Raw genomic sequence first — 25,647 nt, forward strand, 5'->3', positions numbered from 1 at the left:
AAATCTTATTCAATAAAGAATTCATTCCAATCCCTCCTCCAACAAGCACTCTGTGGTTCCAATAAGTAATCATTTAAAAGGTAAAAAGCAAACAATCAAATATGGATAACATTTCTGATAATTACTGAAAAGAATAAGAAAAATCCTAAATTATGAACCTTTATAGATGCCCCTCTCTAATCAATTCAGAGTAAGTTTTACGACAAACATTTCCAATAGATAGGACATACATGAGGGCTATGCTTTAAAACTAATGTTGACTATACTCTTCATTACAGCCTTATTCTTTATGACCATTGTATGATAGAGCCCACAATAAAAGGAAAAGGGTCTATTTAGATAGGATTCTGAGCTCAATTTTTAAAGCATAAATCTAACCAATTATCTAGATGCCAGTATATAAAGATGTGAAGAAGCTGAAAGTGACTTCAATATTTCTGAAGGTTTTAAAAGTAGCAGACTTCCCCAAACTTTTCTCATTGATAAATAATGTGTTAAATGTGCTAAGTATGGTGTTATTACCTGACCATACATTTTTTTTTTAATTTCTGGAATATATCTCAGTGGAGAAATCATCATTATCAAGGGGAAAAAGAGTAATTTTTATTTAAAAGGATGTTCCATAAATGTACCTTGAATAAAACAAAGCCATGAAATAGGTTAAAAACCATGCAAAACATAAATGATAAGTTAGAGTTTATAGAACCTTCAGAAATTCCAACTGAACATTCAACATGTCTAGATGAATAAAATCTTAACACAAAGTGGATGCTTCGCCTACTATCAGCTTCAGAAAGAAGCGGACATTACTGAGGAAAGACTAGCTCAAGACAGAAGTCTACTCAACTTATTTTAAGCAATGTTTCACTTTGATAATTTCAAAGTACATATCAGAAAGAATAAGTAATCAGTCCCTTTAAAATTACAGGTAGAAAATTTGGAAAAAGGACATAATTCACTGAAAGTCATTTTAAGGAGTTAGAAACACATATAAGGAGAGTCATTAAGGTGCAGTTTAATCTATTTTATTCTAAATATTAGTTACATACTAATAATTGGAATTTATGGGGCTGGAAGCCATAAAATGAATTAAGACCATCCTCAGGAAGGTATAATATAGAAGAAGAAAGAAAATGAGAAGTCAGAAGGCCTGGGTCCAAGCCCTGATTCTGCCAAGAAATACTTTATAGATCTTTAGCAAGACACTTAAAACACTCAGGGCTTGGATTCTTAGTCTTAAGAAACACATGTCTAAATAAATGATTTTGGAGATTCCTTTCAACTCTAAGATGTAGACTCAATACAAATTTGTAATATATCGTAATTTGGCACCTAATGAATGTTTGTTTCTTCTGCTTCCTATTTCAACTTGAGTGTAAACTTTGTTTTGTATATTTGGAGGTAGTTTATTAAAAGCCTAGGTATTATAGAAAGTACCTGAAAAGCATTAGGTGTTTTAAAAATATATATATTGAATGTCAACTGTAACTGAAAAAATTTTTTTTAAATTGCCTGATGGCAAAACTGGTATATTTCCCTGCTGCTCTTGACTATCCATGCTTCGTCAGGTTAGCACTCGTGAGAGCATATATACACAGTGTTTGGAGGAATTTAACAGCCTTTACATGATTTTTCTTGTCACAGAAATGTCATACAGAATAAGAATGCCACCTAAACACCATCTTCTCTGGCAATGCTGAATGTGTAATGGCTGTCACAGAGAAACTAAAGGTTTATGCTGCTTTTAACATAATAAAGTATAAATATGCTTTGAAATAAACCCATTTAAATAATCATACAATTCGTCAAAACATACAATTCAAGGGTTTAATATACGAAATAGCTATCTAATAAATTAAGCCTAAAATAGTCTTATACCCTGGAAAGTTGGAACAGCTCAGGTCCCTATAAGAAAGGACAGTCCCATCATTCAACCTGCCAATAAACCTTCTTTAGTAATAGATTATTTTCCTCCTCAGGTAAATTAGTAGCTGTGCGTTGCAATATGTTAGTAATAGACACTTAGTATCCAGGATTATAAATCAACTTGTATATACTCTTATTTACCACTAACATAAAACCATAAATTTCACAACCTGATTTATAGCTGGTCAAGAATTATTCTCCCTAGGAAGATACAAAGTTAAAACTCATGATCTTAACAGTGCAAAGGCTAATGGATTAATCTTACCTGATGAAATAAGTATGCTCAAGCTTTCTAGCTTGCCATATTGAGCAGCCACAAATAAAGGTGTGATTCCAAAGTCATCCTGGCATTCTTTGTTTGCTCCTTTTTTAAGAAGCAATTTTATGATCTCAGCATTTTCCTAAAGCACAGATTCAATATTTTAAATAAGCAAAAACAAATAGAAGGTATCTCTTTTCTCATTGCTTTTTTTTGTTTTGTTTTTTAATCCTCACTACAGGAAAACATTTTTTAAAGTGTATTGTTGGATGAAAAGGACATATTAAACAATCAAATTATTCTATGCCTTTAGCTAGCCCATTAAACATAAACAGATGAAACACTGATCTCTAGGAATTATAATCCTTATAAAATCCTGCAAAATTAGCTTGCGAGCTCAAACGCTGAATTATCAGTTTCTAAATACACTGCTATACATAAAATAAGCCTTTACTCCTTATCAATTTAGATCCCAAGTGTTCTGATGATCTCTATGCTATCAACATTTGAAAAACTTAGATAATCCCTGCAGCCCAAAGCTGCTGGAACTGCTAGAGCAGTTGGCTTATTCAGAATGATCATTAGCATTTAGACTGCCTTTTCTGTACTGCACTAACCATCATAAATCACAGGCAAGTAGGTAGCAAAAACTGTATAGAACTGTCATTTTAAAAGGGTAAAACACACAATTTACATGAAGACGAAATAATAAATTCAGAAGTTACCTGAAAAGTAGCCTGGTGTAAAGCATTCCATCCACACATAGAATGGGATCCATTAACATTTGCTCCGTGTCGTAGCAACAGCCTTAACACATCTATCTGTCCATTTTCAACAGCTGCAATACAGTAGTCAAAAAAAATTACTGTCAGTAAAATGGCATGTTTGTAGGACTGGACACTTTGGAGATGTTCTCATCACTTATTCACCTTCGAACTCACAATGCTGTGACCATTCCTATCAACAAATCAAAATAAATACTCCCTATGCAATGCCAAAACATTTATTACCATTGTCTTAGCCCAACCCATTCATAGATATAGATATAGATATAGATATAGATATAGATATAGATATAGATACATATATGTATATATACATATATATGTGTATATATATCTATTATGTGCACAAATTATTTTTAAAAATAGAGAGGAAATAGGAGGAAGAGGCAAATATTTATTCTCTGATAATGGACAGTATGTGTCTATTTTGTTAAAAATGCAATGGGAAGAGAATGGGGTAAACGAATGGGTCAGAAGAAGCAGTCTCAAAAAGACTGAAAGGTTTCCTATCATTACCATTTGATCACAAATGACAATCGTGATTGACAAACTGAAAGAGAAATACTGCAAATTTTGCATCTTAGATATTTTCTGCCATCATAAATAACAATCATTGTTAAAATTATGTTGTATCAACCAATGAAAATATAGTAAAACCTTGATTATTTGAACTAAAAGGGAACTCTAGATAAACTAAAGAGTGTTGTTAAAGAAATGTATTTTACTTAACTATAGTAACTGAAACTAATGGCTCCCACTTTGGAAAACAGTATAGAGGCTCCTCAAAAAATTAAGAAAAGAGCTACGATACATATGGCCCAGCATTCCTTCTTCTGGGTATCTACCTGAAAAATTTGAAAACATTTATTCATAAGGATATATGTACCCCTATGTTCACTATAGCATTGTACATGGTAGCTAAGACATGCAAACAACCTAAATATACTTCGATGGATGATTGGATAAAGAAGATGTGATACATATACACAGCGGAATATTACTCAGTGATGAGAAAGGATGAAATACTGCCATTTGCAACAACATGGATGGATCTTGAGAGTTATCTTGCTAAGCGAAATAAGTCAGATGGAAAAGGACAAGAACCATATGGTTTCACTCACATTTGGGACATAAAACAGAAAGCAACAAACAAACAAAACAAACAACACAAACTCATAGACACAGAAAACAAAAGGTTGTTACCAGAGGGGTGCAGGGTGGGAGGAGTACGAAGAGGGTCACGAGAGCCAAATTTATGGTGACAGAGGGAGGTTAGATGCTGAGCACACAATGCAACACACAGATGATGTATTATAGAACTATACGCTTGAAACTTATATAATGTTACTAACCATTGTCGCCCCAATAAAGTTAATTTAAAAAATAAAATAAAATAATTAAAAATAAAAAAAAGAAACTAATGGCTTCTAAGTTGCTGCCAATGTTGAAGGAATAGTTTGTTTGATTATAGATAACTAAAAATCATGTGCCCTTATACTAATTTTACCTAATTATTCTACCTTCTTTTACATATCTAATTTAACATTAGCACAAGGTATGTGTAGTCTAATACCACACACATATAACAGTTTATAAATCCTACCTAATGAGGATGAACATAGGTATAATATTATTAAGTTAACAGAACAAGTAGGGTCAAACTTTCCAGAATGTTATCTGCCATAAAACTTTGCTATGAAGGTGGCAGTAATTCTACAGGAGTTAATGAAAAAGCAGAATACCAGAAGAGAGATATACAGCACTTAATAAATAAGTACACATATACACCATGAGCAAATATGGTATCCTGTGAATGTTGTGTGAGGCTATTACAATGACTTCTTAGAATTATAAATTTAGGGAAATATCAGCATCTATAGGAAAAGAGAGAGCAGAGATATGTATAAGGTCTGACTCATGTGCTTGGTAGTGGGAAAGGAAGTTTAGAAAACAAGTAAGATTTTTTATTTCATTTCAAGCATACAGTTATTCTATTATCTTCTACTATAGTAGGAGGCAGGAAGTGAGAATCAACAAGTCTTGGTCAAAAATTAGAAAGGTACTGGACATTTGGATGAAGGACCACACTTGAAAAATGCTAATACAGATGAAACAATAAGGGAAAATAAAATACTTAAAAGTATAAAATAAGAAATGTTAAATGTACTCATTATTATTGAAGATGATAACATGCCATTGATATTCTATTAATTTTGTATATTGAATTTATACCAAAGATTATGTCCCCTATAAGGATTGTTAGGAGTTCTTTAATCATGAATTCTCTTATCCTGGGAAGTTTCAGAAATTTAACCACCATGGTTGAGATAGTATCACTGTAGTAGGAGTTTAACATGACTTACCTTATTTCTTACTTCTTACCTTATTTCTAAGTTAATATTAAAGGGTACCCAGTTTTTTAAGCTGTTATTTTTCTATAATAAATCTAAAGTCAATCTAATTGAGAATGAAGTTCATGATAGAAAAGTAAGAAAATATGTTTCATATCCAATTCATACATCATTATCAGTGATTGCTGGCAAAAACCATCCTATAGCCAGACCTTGTGTTGAAGATTATCAGGTTGTCAGCAGTGATATATGAAGAAAAGATAAGTTTTTTTTCATGAGTTAGGCTGACCTTATAGAAATGAAAATCGAAAAAATTTATTTCAGTTTTTAAACACAATATGGATGTCAGGTAGAAACAAAAATTGTTTTCACTTTTAATATCATAAACACATTAAGATATCTGATTTCTGCATCTCTAGTAAAAACATTTCCCAATAGCAAAAGAGTGAAACCAATTCATGAGCAGATAAATAGCATTTTTATAGCTTGTGCTAATTATTTCAAAATAAAGCAAATTTAATAGTTAATAATTTTAAAACAGTGGTTTACAAAAGTGTATTTAGAGCGTACATCTACTACCAAAGCCTCTTCTTTGGAAAAGCAGGATTAACTTCTTATATAACAAGTTACCACATTGGAAAGGGTAGGGGGAAACTGTACCATAACAATGTATGTTATGCTTCAATAAAAGTTTATTCAAAACAAACAAACAAAAAACAAACTCAAACTTGCTATTTGGACTCCTAATCTACTAAGTATACTCCTTGAGGAAAGAAACTATCTCTAACCCCCCTTTCATGCCCAGTGCCAATAGCAAACAGAAGACAGGCAATAATAAATAATCGTTGACTGGATGAATGGGGACAAAATGTCTAAAAGAAAATAAGATTTTCTCTTTTGAGAAATACATTCCCTCTCCAAACTGAATAGGCTTCAGAATTACACTTCTAGATATAACAATATAACTGATACTAAAGTAGCCATCCCTCCATAAACTATCATAAGAGTGGATAAAATACATAAAGACATTTTCTGGCATTAAACAACAGGCAGAAGACTGATTCCTGAGAGAAGGAAAACACATGTGGTGAGCCCTACAATTACCTCAGCTCTCTGCCTGGGGACACTTCTTGATTGTGGTGTAGTGAGCTAAAGCCTAAGCAGAGCAAAGGTAAGGTGCACCTAGAGTAGAGGAAACAGTCCAAGCAGACAGACTGCAGTAGTCCACTGAGCTAAGGAGGCAGAGATTAGAGTTTAAGCAGCTAAAATCTTCAGGGCAAGGTCCCAAAGAAAAAGAAGGATGGCCCCATTGTAGAAGTTCTCTAAAAATCCTTGGCTGGGGTCTGGGCTGCACACGTGTAAGGCAAGATGGAAGCCTACAAGTGAACTGCTAAAGGGTTCAAAATGAAAGAGTTAACTGGAGGTCAAACAGTGCTGTGAGGCAATGGCACTCCTAGGACTTCTGGCCCAGGGAGAGTGGTGAAACCACAGGACCTTATTAACACCCTGGGTATCCAGCTGAGATGCCCAAAAGGCAAGCCCTAGGAGTGATGACCACATCTGAGAGGCAGACTCTAAATCTGCTCTAAGCCTAAAATAAGCCCTGACAGGATCATGAAGGAGGCAGAGGTTGGGAATCAAGTTCTGCCAAGTTAGATGGGCTTGGGAAACACCTTAAGCTCTCCACAGATCTAGTCTAAGAAAGTATAAAACCAAACCTAAACAAGTTCAAGGTGATAAGCCAGTAAATGATTGACCTATTAAAAAAAAATTTTTTTAATCAACATTTCTCAACATTTCAGAGGAAGGTAACAGAATTCAAGTCTGTAACATACTATCCACAATATCCACTAAACAAGTCAGAAAATAGTCAACAGAAACTGCCCCCAAAATGGCCCACGGGTTGGATTTAACAGATTAACTAAAGCAGCTATTATAAATATGCTTTAAAATTTTAAGGAAAATATGTTCAAAGAGTTTACTTTTAATGTATATATTATACAGATAGGTAAACATAGAAAATCTCAGCAGAGAAATGAAGCTATTCAAAGAAAAAAAAGAAAAAGAAAATTCTAGAACTGAAAAAAAAAAGAAATGATGGGCCTAAGAGATTAGAGATTTTAGAAGAGTCAGTGAACTTGAAGACATCAATATAAATCATCAAATCTAAAGAACTGAGAGAAAAAATGACTGAAGAAAAATCAACTGTGCAGACCTGTGGACAATATCAGTCTAACATACATGCAATAGGAGTCCCACAAGGAGAAGAGTAAGAACAGGGCAGAAAAAAGAATACTTGAAGAAATCATGGCTGGAATTTTCCAAAATATGATTTTAAAAACAAAAACAAAACCCACACTGATTTACAGATTCCAGAAAATCAGCAAACCACAGTGTTTTGAAAGAAGTCACTACAATTGTTATGACTTCACATTCTACGCAAATTAAAGGCAATTATACTAACATACCTAACAGCTCTGTGGAAGAATTTAAATGATTATAAAAAGGGCTGTAAACCACAAGCCACAGATATCAATTTAACAACTATAATATTAGTTTTAAATTTTTTCAGAGCCCCTACTTGCACTTAAAGACACTAAAGACATTTCTTTAGACTGCAAAAATAGTATTATTTGCTCACTCTCTCATGACTCAGTAAGAGTAAGTTGCAGCTAGTGACAATGACAGATCTTGACGGGCTCTCTATTATAAACTCCAAGATGACAGACTGCATATTTCCTCCTAGCCATACTGAGGCTATGTACAGTCACTGACTTTGGACTCCACAGTCACCAACTACCACAACTCAAATGCCCTCCTCCCAATCCAACAACAACAAAAAACCCCTCACACTCATCAGTGTTCACTGATTTTCCATACTTTCCCATGATCTAATCCCAGCAAAGTCTTTATTGGAAATTAATTTCTATTCACCTAAATTTGGAATATGAAGCTATAATTTAAGTGTATGTGTTTACAGTCATTGTCAATCATATCCTAGAAGCCTACCAACATGTTTCATTGTAAAATACCTCAGCGACCTAATCATTATGGTAAGGCTGGAGAATTATTTACTTTTGAGGGAATATTATTCAACGTGAATGCATACCATACCTATATTTTATATGCACAGTAGGCAATAAACTAAAATTTCTCTTCTTTTGCACAACAATGTGGTAATTCCAACTTTTGATTTAGAAGCATTTCCACAGTTCAAGTGATTCTGAGCAGAGGAACAGTGATTTGGATATTCTGAAGAAGAAAGAGAAGTGGAAGAAGAGAAGGAGAAAGAAAGTACTTCATAAGTGCAAATAACTAGGACCAGGCATTTCAGCAGCATCAAACTGTATGTCCCCTTATATTGTGTGTCTGTGTCAGTAGTAGCAACATCGTATCTCCCAATCAGAATCTTCAAGTAACATGTGCTCAAATGAGTATCAGTAACAATCTGTGCACAAGACGGCATCCGGAGGAAAATGGAAAATTGAAGCAACTCCTGTAAATGTGTCATGTTCTTTTAGAACACCATTATCAATCTGGGCAGATGCTGAAAAGATCACTGGCCACTCATCCATCCATCCAACACTTTGTTCTAAAATCAATATATATAAACAGGTAATAAACATCACATGAGGAAGAAATGATGAAACACTGTATTAAAAGAGACATATAAATTAATTACAATACAGAAAACTTAATGGGATCCTGAATTCAACAAACTGAAAAATAAATATATATGACAATCGGGAAGTTTGACATTGACTGGATATTTGGTGATACTAATGAAATATGGTTAAATTTAGGAGCAATAATTGTATTGTGGTGTTGTTTTTTTAAAAAAACACTTTTAACCCTTAGAGATTCATACACAAACATTTATTATGTTTTAAATTACATAATGAATGGGGTTTTCCTTTGACATAATGGAGGGGGATTGTAGGTATAGTTTTAAGTGAAATAAGGTTGGCCCTGACTTGGGAACTATTAAAGTTGAGTATTGGTACATGGCAATTTATTATATTTTTCTCTATATTATTGTATATGTTTGAAATTGTCCATGAAGTTCCAAAAAAAGACTGCCACTAATTCTGAAGAGAATTTCAAATGGGAATTCCAAAAACACTGACTATCTGAAATACTCCTAATATGCATAAATGTGAATTATTAAAAAAAAAAAACTCAGAATAAAAATTTAACTGAACACTGCCCTACTTACTCAAAATACTATTTTAAAGTCACATTTTATATGTTAATTAAAAATGCTTTAAATCATAAAGAAATGGAGAGGGAGAAGAGACAAGAAAGTAGATGAATCTACAGCAAAATAGTAAGAGTAACTAAGACAGAACTAACTTTCATGATACTTTGTGCCTCTTATGGCACTTGCTACAGTTTGCCTTGGATTTTGGTTATTATACAATCACCAATTAGATGGTAAGCCCTTAATAGGAACTAAGCCTAATAAAGAATGGAGAACCCTGATAATCACCTCACCGATTAAGGATAATGAGGGCAACTCAGCTGCAACTTCTCCCATCCCATTGATAAGCAAAGCTGGTTGGCTAAGCTGGTGGTTGTTTGCTCCCTAATCTCTCTTTGTGGGACCTGCCTAGTACTTACTGCATGCTAGGGCAAAGGAGACAAATGCTTCAAAGGTAGAAGAGGACTACTGCTCAGTTAAGGATGTACAAAGAGATGCAACTGTCAATACAAAAAACCACTAGCCACATGTGGCTATTTAAATTTTAATTAAATTAAATTAAATTTTGAGTACCTCAATCAAACTAGCCATATTAGAAGTGCTCAAGAGCCACACGGCTATTGATTATCATACTGGGCAGTGCAGATATAGGACATTCCCAAGTCCTATTGGACAGCATTTGTCTAGAGTTCAGAATTTAACTAAGTTGGAATTTAGCCTAGAATCCTAGGCATATCTATCTCCAAAATACATGCCTGGCAATGGGGATGGGGAACCAAGCCATTACTTTTGGCTCCTATGGCTTCAGGTAAATGTTCAGGAGAGGAAGGAAATGAGTAATTCTAGAACCTAGAAAAGTACTGTGGATTCCCAGAGAGAAAAAGAAAGCAGAATCGTGGGATGTGGTATTATATCGGCATCCAATAGAGTCCAGAGCCCAAGGATAAAGAACAAGGATGAAACAATTTACCCCACTTTGGAAGGCAGAGCTCCAAGCGTCTGCGGCACACAGAAAGACGGGAGAAAGGCTTTTCCTCTCTTCAATCCAAACAGATATATAAGACTCCAGCTGAGACAGTAGGAAAGAAAAACCAGGAGCTCTGAGGCTAGGAACACTGCCCCTCCCACAAGATCATATTATAGCACTGAAGAAACTTGTCAGAGCAAAAATCTAAGAAAGAATGGCATGAAAACATCATTTCCTGCAATACTTTCTAGGGGGACATTTTGTATTTTTGAAGAAAAAAGTTTTCCCATTTCCTAAATTAGAGGGGAAAAGAAGAAAGCAAAAAGAAGTAATCTGGGAAAACATATCCTGAGTAATAAAATACTTTTGAAAAGAAGAAATAAAACTGGAAGCAGCCTTTGACCCACACAGGACTTCTAACCAAAATAAAAACTCGGTTGAGGCATGTAGCATACTGACTAGAGACACAAGTGCTACATGAAAACCTCCTAAAGGCATGAACTCAATGTAGGAATCCCATCTGGAACAAATATGGCAGACCTATACATAATATGTAAGTGATCATTCTAAGTAGGAATAGTAAACAATGATCATCATTTAATGCAGCATTCATGAAGGAATACATTTTCTAAAGGGGAACTTTTAAAAATGATTATCCTCCTGAATGTCCTTTTAGAAAAAGGCCCAATGTGATTATATGTGTTCTAGGGAACTATTGGAGACATGGAGACAAGTTCTGTACCAAATGCAAATTGCAGTGAGCTGAATTTTACATCCAAAAACTACAAATATACCCAATTTGAGTCTCATATTTTGACGGTAATTCTACTGAAAAACATCCCAGTCAGTGAGGCTGCAGTGAACAGTTCAATCACAGGCTGTTCATCAGCTCTAGTTACAGCAGCCGGCTGGTGATTTTGGCGAGTGTGGGAGATCACCTGTATAGTCTATTAGTACATTTGATTTATATATGAATGTTTAACTGTATCTGTGCTCTTTTAAGTTCCACATGTGCTCTATCTTCCACTATGCACTTCATTTTTCTACACAATTCAACAATAAACAATCTTTCCATTGTATACCTAATTTATATAAAACTGTCTTCCCCTACCTCTTTCATGAAGCAAAAACAACGTTCATAAGACATTTATCTACTGCAATACTTCTCTGGTCTCGTGGTTATACTGACATCTGGTGGCCCTAGAAAAGAATCTAGAGTGCAATGAACGGATTTTTTTTCTAGTGTTTTTCCAAGGCTTTACCTATACTCAAGACAGCAAAACTATCAAAGTATAATCCAATACTAACTCCACTGACAGAATACATTAGCTGCAACCCTTCAGTTTGACAATGTGACTGGCAAGGATGTAGAATTATCTAAAGACTGTCACTGGGTATGTAGGACTGCTCACAGTTAATTCATTTCATAATTAAAGTTTATCATCAGAATGGTTATTAAGTTAAGGCTTTCCTATCAAGCATATACATAATTTCAAACCATGCTATATATTCAGACAGATTCCTATAAAGTGTCTTAGCTGTGAATCTTCTGTCTGAAATGTAGTATTTCACTGATATTTAGAAAATTTTTTTCTAAGATTATAATGAAAAGTTACACTTCTTTCTTATAAAGTACCTCATGTCTGCCCAATTACTAACAATATTAATCTTAAAGATGTATACTGATGGGAAAAACCATGACCTTATGTGCAAAATTCATTATAATAGGAATATAGCAAAAAGGAATACCCCAATCCAATCTACATGTTGCCATGCTGATAACATGGCATGACTCTTGGTTTCTGACAGACAAAGAAAAGTAGATCTAATGGCAACTAGACATCAAAGACCATATCCAGAAAAACATAACCTTCAATCACATGAAAGTCTAAGAAGACAAAAACCCAATCAACTTCTTATTATATACTGGTTATTTTTCCATGCTCTCCCCAGCAAGAGTCAAGAGAAATATTTGCTTTAGACAGCATACTCCTAAACTTACAACTTCTTTGACAGCTACAACATTGAATTCTACCACTCTCAGTAATTATCCAATTCACATTTTGGAAGCATTCATATAGCAGTATTCTCCTAATAGCAGCTACCTCTCTAAGTATGATCTCCATAGTATAGTATGGCTTAGAGAATTAAATCATTACACTGAGGATTCCCTATCAGAGAAAAAGTACATGGCAAACAATCCTTCATCCCAAGGACACCTATTTATATGGGAACAACACATCTATTTCAGTCATACTAACCAGTGATGATCATATACAATTGGCCAATACCAATAACAATTATGAAGAATGAAGAGACAGTTGAATTAACTAAGTAATAACCCAGTTTGATAGCTACATATACGTATTGTACAGCAGTGCTACTCAACATCATTCAGACTGGCTGTCAATCTGTAAACTGTTACCAGTCCTCAACAAAGTAAGAAGTTTTGACCAGAATGTAAATCAATTATGTCCCTAAGCACACTGTTTAGTCCAGCTGACATTTGTCCTGAAACAAGACTTCTTTGATGAAGGAAACAGTACATTGATTTATATTCTGGCTCAAGCACCTTATGTCAACACACTGACATTTTGAGTGGCACTGCTCTATGATACCTAAAGGAAACAAAGATTACACTGTATGCACAGGATGGTGTGAGGGTGGGGAGGAACTCATTAGGTCTATTTCTACCATATACTAGAATATTAAATTATTGCAAAATACTGAGATCAATAATTTGTTTTTCAGCTGGCCTGGTGGCTCAGGTGGTTGGGGTACCGTGCTCCTAACACTGAGGTCGCTGGTTCGATTTCCACATGGGCCAGTGAGCTGCGCCCTCTACAGATAAGTTGTGAACAACGGCTCTCCCTGGAGCTGGGCTGCCATGAGCAGCCTCAAGTCAGGGTGAGCTGCCGTGGGCTGCTGAGTGCTGCTGTGGGCTATGGTGTGCTGCCAGGAGCAGCTGGTGGCCAGCGTGAGTGGCCGGCAGCCAACGTGAATGGCCAGCAACCAGTGAGAGCTGCCGGCAGCCAACATGAGCAGCCGACCCACAACCAGTGACGGACTCCCTCAGCTGGAGGGAGCACAAGGCTCGTAACACCAGCATGGGCCAGGGAGCTGTGTCCTACACAACTGGACTGAGAAACAATGGCTTGAACCAGAATGGGGGTGGGAGGGGGGAGGTGGAAGAAGGGGGAAATAAAAATAATTTTTCTTTAAAAATTTGTACTTTCAATTTTTTTTGGGGGGGGAGGGGAACAGGACTTTATTGGGGAACAGTGTGTACTTCCAGGACTTTTTTCCAAGTCAAGTTGTTGTCCTTTCAATCTTAGTTGTGGAGGGTGCCATTCAGCTTCAAGTTGCTGTCCTTTCAGTCTTAATTGTGGAGGGCGCAGCTCAGCTCCAGGTCCAGTTGCCGTTGCTAGTTGAAGGGGGCGCAGCCCACCATCCCTTGCAGGAGTCGAACCGGCAACCTTGTGGTTGAGAGGATGCGCTCCAACAACTGAGCCATCCGGGAGGCAGCTCAGCTCAAGGTGCCGTCTTCAATCTAGTTGCAAGGGGCGCTGCCCACCATCCCTTGCGGGAGTCGAGGAGTTGAACCAGCAACCTTGTGGTTGAGAGGACTTGCTCCAACCAACTGAGCTATCCGGGAGCTCAGCAGCAGCTCAGCTCAAGGTGTCATGTTCAATCTTAGTTGCAGGGGGCGCTGCCCACCATCCCTTGTGGGAGTCCATGTGGGAATCGAACCAGCAGCCTTCAGAGTTAGGAGCATGGAGCTCTAACCGCCTGAGCCACAGGGCCGGCCTTGTACTGTCAATTTTAATACTGTGGCATAAAGTAAGCATTCCCCCTTACTCTTCTAAGGAAAGCATCACAAAACAATCCAAAATCAGCAACGAAATAAGAACACACTCTCCATTTTTAGCAAAACTAAGATCCAGCTAAAACTCCAGATCAAAAATAGGTAAAAGAGCTTCCAAAAGAATGGAGTTTAACCCTGGGTACTTGAAGGAGGAAGGGGAGAGAAGGTGTCTCAGCTGGACATCTCAGAAAGAGCTGGCAAAGCAAAGTTCTCAAAGGTGAGAGGTTCCCTTGGAGGTGCAAAACTTAAGTTCCCAGCAGAGGATGGACTCATGGTCTGACAGCACAACTTCTCTGGACCCAGTTAGAGTCTGAAAGTCAGAAGCTGAGTCTAAACAAGGAATCACAGAAAGAAGCTATATTGGCAAGAGCAGTTGGTCTCTGCGACTATAGAAGGGAAGCTGCACTGCAAAATCCCATAGCTGCCTATGCCCACTGACTGGTAAAGAAAAGAGCTAAGTACACTCACACCCCAAAACCCTAAGTCAAAAGGAAAACTAATTGGTCTGGAATGTGGCTTTAACTCCTTCCCATTCAAAATCTCCTGAAAACAGCTGACTGGGCAAAAACTCACATTTCCAGATGAGTTATAACAAAGAAAGGAGCACACATCCATACAAAGGTACAAAAAAAAAGGGAGAGAAAGTTACAGGAAAAACTATTAATAGACACACAAACAAAAAAAAAAAACTGATAAAAATATTGTCAAAAGCAAATGAAAATGGTGGCTAAACATTATGCTATACATTTTAAAAAGAAAAAGTTAGTGAAACAATGCACAACACAGGGATAAAAGTGCTCAGGTTAAAGGTGGCTGGATGATAGGAAATGATGTAATATAAACTTGGACAACTCAGGGAAGACCTGGAAAAAATAAAATAATCATAGAAATGCAGCTGAAACTGGAAGAAATACTAGAAAGAATAGACATTTCTGACAAGGAACACAATAGTTTTTAAAGAAAACAGGAAAAGTAGCAAAAATTTAAATTAAAAACAAAGAATTAGAGAAGAAATAACAGATATGAAAAACTGATAGGATACATGAATTAACTGGAGCCCAAGAAGACCATCACAATAACAGGACAAATATTTAAAGATATAATTCCAGAAAAATTTACTGATATAAAGAAAATCTGAATCAATATATTGACACCATGTCAGAGAAAACTGACACAGAACAGACATGCAAAACTAATGTCACAAAAAAGAGAAGAAAATCAGGGCTGGCCTTCAACTTCAACTCTATAATGTAACAGATTACCATTAAAAATTTCTCAGGTGCATCCCAGTTTCAGGTACCCTCTCTCGTAAGAGAGCTGTACTTACGCTTTAATAAAAATGTTTGCTCCTCTAGAAAAAAAGAAATTCTCAAAGAAAGTACTATGACTCAAGGATTATATACCTAACTAAACTGTTGTCCAAATACAAAATCATTATTCAATTATGAATATGCAAGAACTCAGGGAAAATTATTTCCACAAGTCCTTTTAGAGAACTCTATCAAAGGAAGAATTTAGTTAATCAAGCAAAGCTGGAAAAACCATGGTAAAATAACTGGTGATAAACTAACTCCTGAGCTATTTTACCAGATGCTAGAACAGGATGTAAAACGTTATTTCCACTGACAAAGCAAATAACGATATAACTCACTAATAAGAGATGGGAAGAGAAAGGAGAAAGAACAAGAATTACATGAGGACAATATAAGGATATTGATTTCCTCAGCTTTTAAAACTAGAAGTTTAAATATATCAATCAAACATGACTAATATAACGACAAATTGTATAAACATATTTAATTGTATGAAGGTAAATATCAGAAATATAAAAAAGCCTAGATTTCTAACTGCTTACATTAATGAGCAAAAACATACTGTCTTAAAATACAGAAGAGTATAATATGATAAATTTATGTCAAGAAACAAAACTGTATAAAAATAGGTAAAAGTGAACAAAACATGGAATTAACATTTTTTAAATGTAACTTTTTAGTGAACGTTATACATTGATCTGGGAAACCTCAAAGTCCTATTTTCAAGAACTAAATAAGGCCTCAAGTAAAAATGCTTATGTTACATTCTTTGAGGAAGATGATTAATCTTTCCACTGAAAAATCTAAAAATAACTCCAAAGACAAAGTTCAATTAATAAAATATATATTAAATATATGAATACGAAATTCTCAGCATTCCTAGCACCTCAAAAAAAAAACCCTATGATCACTGATCCATTAAAATACTAGTGAAAAGTGAAATACATGGCAGTTTGTTCACTTTTGGAGTATAGGAGCAGAGTCAGAGTTAGAGGATATACCACAAAAGCTGAAGTATGACACATTTTACAGTTAAATATTGCAATAGGCAGCCTCACATAATACTCTTTATAAAAAAACACTTTGTTCTTATTAAACATTACTGCTATGTTTAACATTGAAGGTTACACAGAATAAGCAAAGACTCAGAAAAACAAGAAATGAGAACTAACCCATAAAAAGCCAAAACTGCAAGCTGTGCAGTTCCCACAGATATCGGTTTATGAAGTCACACTGGGTTAGATTTGAGCCTTCGATTTATCAATGTTGTTTTATATATAGCAAAATAAAACCTATTTCCTATAGAATTAGCTGGATTTTCACTTAGAATCTACTATATTTATAAGTAGGACATTCTTATTTCCAAAGCAGTTTTACAAATCTATCCTTAGAATATTTACTATGTATGCATTTATGAGGCAAGAGAAAGGGAGCGGGGAGAGGAGGATGCAAGGGTCAAAGAAATAAGGGGGCAGACTCGTTAAAACATAAACTTTAAATTGCATGTTAACAAAAAAATGTTCTAGAAGGACAATTTGCAAGTGTAAAGTAAAGAGCAGTTTCCTGAATTTCCCCTTTCTTTGGGAGTTTCCCCATTTTGATTCTTACTACCATCAAACAGAAGAATTCCCTTCCAAACTCATTTTTATGAAAATCTTGGTGAGCTGTGTGTAGGGAAAATGTTCCCATTATCAACGGTGAAGCAGTAAATTTTCTAACTCTCAATTTAGCTTTCAGTTCAATCGTAATCACCCATCACTGATATCAATGACCATGCCAGTCTTCTGGCAAGTTTCCACAGTTCTGTACTCATTTTCTATCCCTTGATCCTCTGGTTTTATATTTATAGCCTCTAGCAACAGTCTAGGTGGTAACTGGGCTAACAGGACAGGTACTACAACATGCAATGGAATACAGCCTCCCTTGGGGAAAGGGGACAACACACCCCAAAAATTTCAGCAAAGAACAGTTTGGAAGATAACAGATGGAGAAGGAAGCTACATAGGACGGGCAGTCTCCCTTTCTCACTTTAAGTCCACTTGATCCCGCCACTCTTCCTGACCTACGAGATTATCAACTGCATAGTTTGTTGCAAACCTTGAAGTGTTCTGTATTTTGTTTTAATAAAGACTCTCTTCCATTAAAGACTGAAAAATGGATCACTATGGTTATTTAGAAGAGACAGAAAGGTACAGGTAAGCAAAGCTGATTGCTAGTTTGTCATATTATTTATGAGCAGAGCAGACACTAGAGACCAGATCACCTAACGAAAGATTCATTTGTCCATTCTACAACACTGTTCTTGCGAAAGCTAAGATTGTACTTTTCAATTTTTAAAAAATACTCTTATCTACTTCCGAGCAAGGATGTAATATAACTGATTCAGTACATAAGCATGTAGAAGCACTACATGCACTACATCTCCTCAGGCTTAAAACCCTTGTTTGAGTCAAATTATTTTTTGTATTAGCCAAAACAAAATGTAATTAGGATGGTAAGTTTGTTGTCAAAGAAACTAAATAAATCCTATTATTAAAAATAAGTGATTTAAAAAAACAAGACAAACAAATGAGAAACAAAAACTCATAGACACAGACAATAGTTTAGTGGTTATCAGGGGGTTAAGGGGGTGGGGGGATGGCAGATGAGGGTAAAGGGGAGCAAATATATGGTGATGGAAGGAGAACTGACTCTGGGTGGTGAACACCCAGATGATGTAATACAGAATTGTACACCTGAAATCTATGTAACTTTACTAACAATTGTCACTCCAATAAACTTTAATTAAAAATAAAAAATAAGTGATTTAAAACAGAAATAGCCTCAGAGATATAGTGGGGGAAAAAACTGATGGTTGCTAGATGGGAGGGAGGTGGGGATGAGGGAGAAGGTGAGGGGATTAGAAAGCACAAATTAGTAGTCACAATATACCCGTGGGGATATAAAAAACAGTTTGGGAAACACAATCAATAATGTTGTAAAGATTTTGTAGGGGATCAGATGGGCACTTGTCTTATGAGGGCGACCACTTCATGGACAGTGTAGATGCCTGACCACTGCGCTGCCCACCTGAAGCTGAAGCTGAATAATAATGAATGTCAACTATAATTTAATATATATACAATCACAGGATGTGGAGTACAGCACAGGGAATAATCAATGGAATTGTAATAGCTATATACAATGTCAGAAAGGTAGTAGATTGGGGGAGGGAGGTTACCACTTTGTGAGGGGTGTAAATGTCTAACTATTACATTGTTTTGTACACCTGAAAGTAACAAAATAAAATTTTAAAAAGACCAAAAAAATGTAAACTAGAATGAAAGGAGATGATGGGGCAGGGGGGAAGTATGTGATTTAAAGTTATTCACTGGTTTGAATTATCTTAGCAACTCTTCCTTAACAAAAAAAATGCAAGTTAACTATATCCTGAAATATAAATCACTAAAACTCTCCTCTAATTTTCTCCAAATACTTATATAAATAAGCACAACACTGAATTTCATAAATGGGACTATTATATTTTGAAACTGTAAATTACATGACTAAACTAGCATTTCTCAAATAGTCCCATGAAATATTACTGTTCTTTGAGATAACCTTAAGGGTTCCATAAAGAAAAAGAATATTATAGTCAAACACATTTCAAAATGCTGGGTTAAAGTTAAAACAAGTGTTTTATAAGAGGGCTTCTCAGAGACTCATTCTTTTATTCAACAAATAATTTACTGAATGCCTACCACATACCAGACACTGATATGGGTTTGAGAGTTGTAACAATGAATAAGATAAATAAAATCCTGTTCTCATGGAACACTTTTTCTAGTGGAAGGGACAGTCAATGTACAAAAAAAAAAAAAAAACAGCCAAAAAATAGTGCTAAGAGCTATGAAAATACTAAAGTAACATAGGGTACAAAGAATACTTGAGACTGGGTGGACACATTAAGCTCCATGGCTAATGCTTTTTGTTTCCCTACATTATGGAATATAGTACATAGCATTTTCCAAACATAAGTTTATCAGGAACCTTTTTGTCAATGAACATCTATTGATAGGTCAATGAATGAATTCAGGAAATGCTATTCTAACCAATGCACAGACCAGAGCAGGATCAAGGCCCAAATATAGCTCCTGTAATCCTAAATACAGTGTTTCTATAGCTTCCTCATCTGTAAAAGTGGAAATAATAGTACTTATCTCCCAGAGTCATGGTGAAAATTAAATGAGCTAATTCATGTAAAACACCTGACACAGGGCTTGTTATACACTCTCTGCTCAATAAACCTTATTGTTACAATAATACAGTACTCTGCACATGATGTCTTCCTCAGTCATGCCAGGGTGACTTAGTTTTCCCTCTTTTAATATCTTGCACACTTTACTTCTATGTCATTTACAGGGCTTAATAAATTTCGTTCACTCCTCCATATGGCAGGTTCCTTGAAGACAGCAACTAGAAAAGATACTGCACACAGCTGGGCCTCAGTGAAGCTTACTATGCGGTTGTACAGAATATCCAAAGTGTGTTAAATGTGGATGTGGAAAAGAAAGAAACTTCATATAAAAAGGCAACCTCCCCTCTAGGAAACTCAAACCATTTTACATCAAGGTTTCCATGAAACATCTTCATAATGATACATTTCACATATTCAAAATACTTGTACATATTAATATCACCAGTAATGGGCCATATTCTTCCTGATAAGATGCACTAAGATACCATTTCACTTCTGTGGTATTCCTATCAGAAATGCATAACCTGAATTTTATCAAGGAAAGAAAAATCAGAAAACCCAAATGGAAAGACATTCTACAAAATAAATGGTCTGAACTCTTCAAAAATCTTAAAATCATAAAAGATAAAGACTGAAAAACTGTTCCAAATCACAGTAGGCTAGAGAGCAATAAGAACTAAATGGAACAAGTGATCCTGGATTAGAGCCTGAACAACAACTATATATATATATATATATATATATATATATATATATTTTTTTTTTTTTGTGTGTGTGTCTATAAAGGACATTAGTGAAACAATTGGCCAAACTGAGTAAGATCTGTAGATTAAATAACAATACTATATCAATGTTAACTTCCTGATTTTTATCATCTTGTGGCAGTTATAAAGAATTTCATTGCTTTTAGGAATGAAGTGTTTACAGGTAGAGAAGAATTATTGTGTACAATTTAATCTCAGAAGGCTTAAAAAAGAACATATGAATATATAGAGAGAAATAAAACGATAAAGTAAAAATGGCAAATGAACAAAATTTGGCTGAAAGGTATCTGAGAATTCTTTGTACTATTATTGAACATTGCCATAAGTCTGAAATTATTTCAAAACAAAATGTCTAAACATAAAAGTAATGGGGGAAAAAAAGAAGGATGGCAAATAATCACATGAAAAGATGTTCAACATCATTAGCAATCAGGAAAAATGCAAATTAAAACCATAATGAGGTATCACTGAATGCTTATTACAATGGTAAAATGTAAAAGCAGGAAAGAAAAATCTGTCAATACCAAGTGTTGGTGAAAATGCGGGACAAATGAAACTCTCAAACATTACTGGAGGGAATGCAAAATGTTAGAGTCACTTTATAAGAAACTTCCAAACTGTTTTCCCAAGTTAAACATATACTTACCACATCACCCAAAAATCCTAAGTATTAGTACAAGATAAATGAAAACTCATATTCAGACAAAACCTGCATGCAAATGTCTGTAGCAATATATTCATAATCACCAAACACTGAAAACAACTCAAATGTCTGTCAACTAGTAAATGGATAAACTGTGCGACATTCATATAATGGAATACTATTTAGCAACAAAAAGGCATGAATTAGTGACACATAGAACAGCATGCATGAATCTCCAAAGCATTAAGCTAAGTGAAAGAAGTCAGTCTCAAAAGTTACATGCTATAATACTATTCATATATATTTATGACAGTCTTCAAAAAAGCCAACTGCAGGGGCCGGCCCGGTGGCTCAGGCAGTTAGAGCTCCATGCTCCTAACGCCGAAGGCTGCCGATTCGATTCCCATATGGGCCAGTGGGCTCTCAACCACAAGGCTGCCGGTTTCGACTCCCGCAAGGGATGTGTGTCCCCTGCAACTAGCAACGGCAACTGGACCTGGAGCTGAGCTGCGCCCTCCACAACTAAGATTGAAAGGACAACAACTTGACTTGGAAAAAAGTCCTGGTAATACACACTGTTGCCCTATAAAGTCCTGTTCCCCTTCCCCAATAAAATCTAAAAAATAAATAAATAAATAAAGCCAACTGCAAATATTGTGATAGCATGATGGTTGCTGGACTTATTATGATCATTTTAGGTATATAAATGTTGAATAAGTATGGTGTACACCTGCAACTGATATAATGTTGTATGTTAGCTATATTTTTTTTTTAATTAAATTAAATTAAAAATTTTTAAAAAAGCCAACTGCAGGGATGAAAACAGATTGGTGGTTAAAAATGGCATGATGGAATTTGGGGGGAGGGTGGAATGGTCTGTGTCTTGATAGTCGCCATTACACAATTTTATAACTACATCAAAACCATAGAACTGTATACTAAAAAGAATGAAGCTTACTGTACATAAATTTTAAGAATTTATAGTTTTAAGTTCCCAAGGAAAAAAGTACTTTCATAGATATCTCATTTTATTCTCAGCCCAAAAGACTACATACGTATTATTATTCTCATCTCATAAGTGAGGAAACTGAAGAATTCAGTAAATAAATGAATGTATGAATTACATGTGGCAGGACAGTTTTAGTAGAGATATGCTGATTCTATACAAATGTTTTGTTCTCTTAATTTTCTAATGTTCCACTAAACTTAATGGGCCACAATGTCCCTGGAGACAAATAGGATCAGACGGAGGAAGGGAGGGAAGAAAAATAGACAGGTAGTAGAACTGTGCCCTTTAGCATTTGGCTTTTGTCCTTAAGGAATTAAAAAATAGCCCATAATTGAAGAAGTCTGAATAGTGATTCATATAGACAACAAATTAACTGGCATTAAAGTATTAGCTGGTAATTTCGTCCACAAAACCTTCTTAATATCTTATTAATTAAGAAAAAGAAAAAAAAAAAAAGAAAAACATTCATAGGTAACCTTGTAACTATTACTACAATTTAAGTTTTACCTGGCTTTCAGAATAACACTGAGAGCGACTATGATGGTGACTACAATTCAGAATATATTTTACAACTTTAAACAACATTTAAAGATACTCCCAGATGCTATCGCCCAAGGGTAGAAAACAAGGGTGGCACCTATTAAAATACCCTTTTGGTTTCAGAATCAAAGAAGTGGCAGTATATTTGCCAAAGAACATACCGTAAATACAACAGCTTGGGTGTGGGGTGGGGGGCAAGGAAGGAAGGGGGAGGGGGTTAGGTTTAGTTTCTTTAGCAAAGAAAAATAAAAAATAAAAAATTGCATCTGTACCACAAATAGCATACCTCACCTAAAAACAGTGGCGTGGTTTCCTCTAAAGTAGTTGCATTAGGATCTGCCCCAGCTTCTAAAAGAATCTGTACGATCTTCCAATGTCCTTGACTTGCGGCAAGATGTAATGCACAAAAGCCCTCAAAAGTCTTTGTCTTAATGTAGTTTTCAGATGAATCTATGAAAGAATATAAAAACATCAACTAGAAGATATCACTTCTATATCCTGGAATTAAAAAGCAAAGATTCCAAAAATAATTAAAGAAAATATTAAAACACAATTATAAATGGAAAGTCTCATAGTTTAAAACTCCAGAAAATCAAGAAAAAGTTCTATAGAGAGGTCACAGTGTGAACAGTTCTCTGGTATTCTTAACACAAAAATTCTGCGCCTACACTTATTTTCTCTTCTCTAATTTTGGTGGGTAGGGGAAGATAACACAGAAGCAAGATCTGAAGAAGACACAGCAACTAAGATTTGCTTACAAGATTTACTGAAATAATAATAAATTTCATTTTTTTATTTCTAAATTTCCATGAGGGAAATGGTCTCATCTCTAGCATTACTTCCTTGCTATTCAACTGGTAACATGAAGGTAGTTTAAAATACTCCACTTCTATAAAGAACGCATACAACTCAACACCAAAAAAATAAACAGTCTAATTAAGAAATGGGCAGAGGACCTGAATAGACATTTCTCCAAAGAGAACATACACGTGGCCAATACATATGAAAAGACGTCCAACATCACTAATAATCAGAGAAATGCAAAATTAAAACCTACAATATCACCTCACACCTGTCAAAATGGCTATCATCAATAAATCAAAAAATAATTAAGTGTTGGTGAGGACGTGGAGAAATGGAAACCCTTATGCACAGTTGGGGGGATTGTAAACTGGTACAGCCAACATGGAAAACCATTTGGAGGTATTTATCTGAAGAAATCCAAAACACTAATTCTAAAAGATATACGCATCCATATGTTCACTGCAGCATTATTTACAATAGCCAAGATATGGAAACAACCTAAGTGCCCATCAACAGAAAACTGGATAAAGAAGATGTGGTACATATATACAATGGAGTATTACTTGGCCATAAAAAAAATGAAATCTTACCATTGCAACAACATGGATAGGTCTAAAGGCTATAATGCTAAGTGAAAAATCAGACAGAGAAAGACAAATACTATATGATCTCAATTATGTGTGGAATCTAAAGAACAAAATAAATAAAAAATCAAAACAGAAACAGACTATATCTACAGAGAACAAATTAATGGTTGCTAGATGGGAGGGGAGTTGGGGAACTGAGGGAAAAAGTGAAGGGATTGAGAATTGGTAGTTATTCAACATTCATAGGGATGTAAAGTCCAGCACAGAGAACATAGTCAATAATATCGTAATAATCATGTATAGGCCCAGGTGGGTACTAGACTAATCAGGAAGATCACTTCATAAATTATATATTTGTCTAACCTACGCTGTGTACCACATGACCTCACTGAAAGAGTAGAGAAAATAGATGCTGGCCTAAGTAACTTTGGAAAATCGTATTACGACTAGAAACTGTAAGACTAAAGACAAAAGGAACTGTATATAAATGCTAGTCTAGTTGGTAAAGTTGTTTCTCATAGGGGTACAGATTAACAATTCTGAAACTACTACATATGTGCAATAAGATCAAATGAATACATGGACGGTAGATGGTGAAAGCCAGGTTTCCTGCTGTTGGAGAGGGAGGTTACAGATAAGAGAAGGAGGAAGATTAGAATGAACCATATGGTACCAGATTAGAGTCCAGACATCAGTATGAACTCGTGTTTAGCTTTAATATAGATACAGATGAATAGATACAGAAATGCAGACATGTGTATACAAATAGGTTATAATACATAAATATATTTCCTAGTTCTGTCTGCTGAAAGGCTTAAAAGTAATAATGTGCCAGTAGCAACAAGCACACTAGTGCCCAGATGGTGGTTTTGAATACTACTGCCCAGTAAAAGGCACCAGGGCTCCTAGGAGAACGGCTCATTCTAGGGTTGGCACACAGAATTTACAAAATGAGCCTGGAGTATCTTGTAGGTCCAGAAAGTTGAAAGGTGCTCAAAAAACAAAAAATGGGGCATGTCAAAGAAACACAAGAGCCAATCTGACACGGCACCTAACGGTCAAAGCTAGAACAATTTGAGCAACAAAATAACACCATATTGGATTATCACCCAAAGTATAAAATAAATATGCATGAGTCCATGCAGGTATAAATGATTAGATAAATAAATGGGAGAGATGTAGGGAGCCGGAGCATTAAGGGTTAAGAAAATGTAACTTCAAGCAGAGTTTGGGAGGATCGCTAAGGGGAACTCCGATAAGCATAAAGAACAAACAGACACCTGCTACCCTGGGAATGGGAAAATATCTAAAGGTCTAAGAACAGTCAGGGCCAAACTTTGAGAAAACATAACTAATCTGTACTTGCTGCCTCAGCCGCTTTATGTAACCTTCTTGT

General features: G+C 35.4%; 1 protein-coding gene across 4 annotated transcripts in view; it reads right to left on the reverse strand.

Annotated features, from left to right (window-relative positions):
* LOC109439164 (ankyrin repeat and SOCS box protein 3) overlaps positions 1-25,647 on the reverse strand; it is a 142,865-nt gene that overhangs the window by 35,974 nt on the left and 81,244 nt on the right. For all 4 annotated transcript variants that reach the window (XM_019719439.2, XM_019719447.2, XM_019719414.2 and 1 more), the window contains 3 exons: positions 23,152-23,310; positions 2,911-3,023; positions 2,192-2,327 (listed from right to left, as the gene is read on the reverse strand). In XM_019719439.2, the coding sequence (XP_019574998.2) occupies positions 2,192-2,327; positions 2,911-3,023; positions 23,152-23,310 (408 nt within the window). The remainder of the gene's footprint in view (positions 1-2,191; positions 2,328-2,910; positions 3,024-23,151; positions 23,311-25,647) is intronic.

Source organism: Rhinolophus sinicus, linkage group LG05 (assembly GCF_036562045.2).
Source record: "Rhinolophus sinicus isolate RSC01 linkage group LG05, ASM3656204v1, whole genome shotgun sequence".
NCBI classification, from domain to species: Eukaryota; Metazoa; Chordata; class Mammalia; order Chiroptera; family Rhinolophidae; genus Rhinolophus; species Rhinolophus sinicus.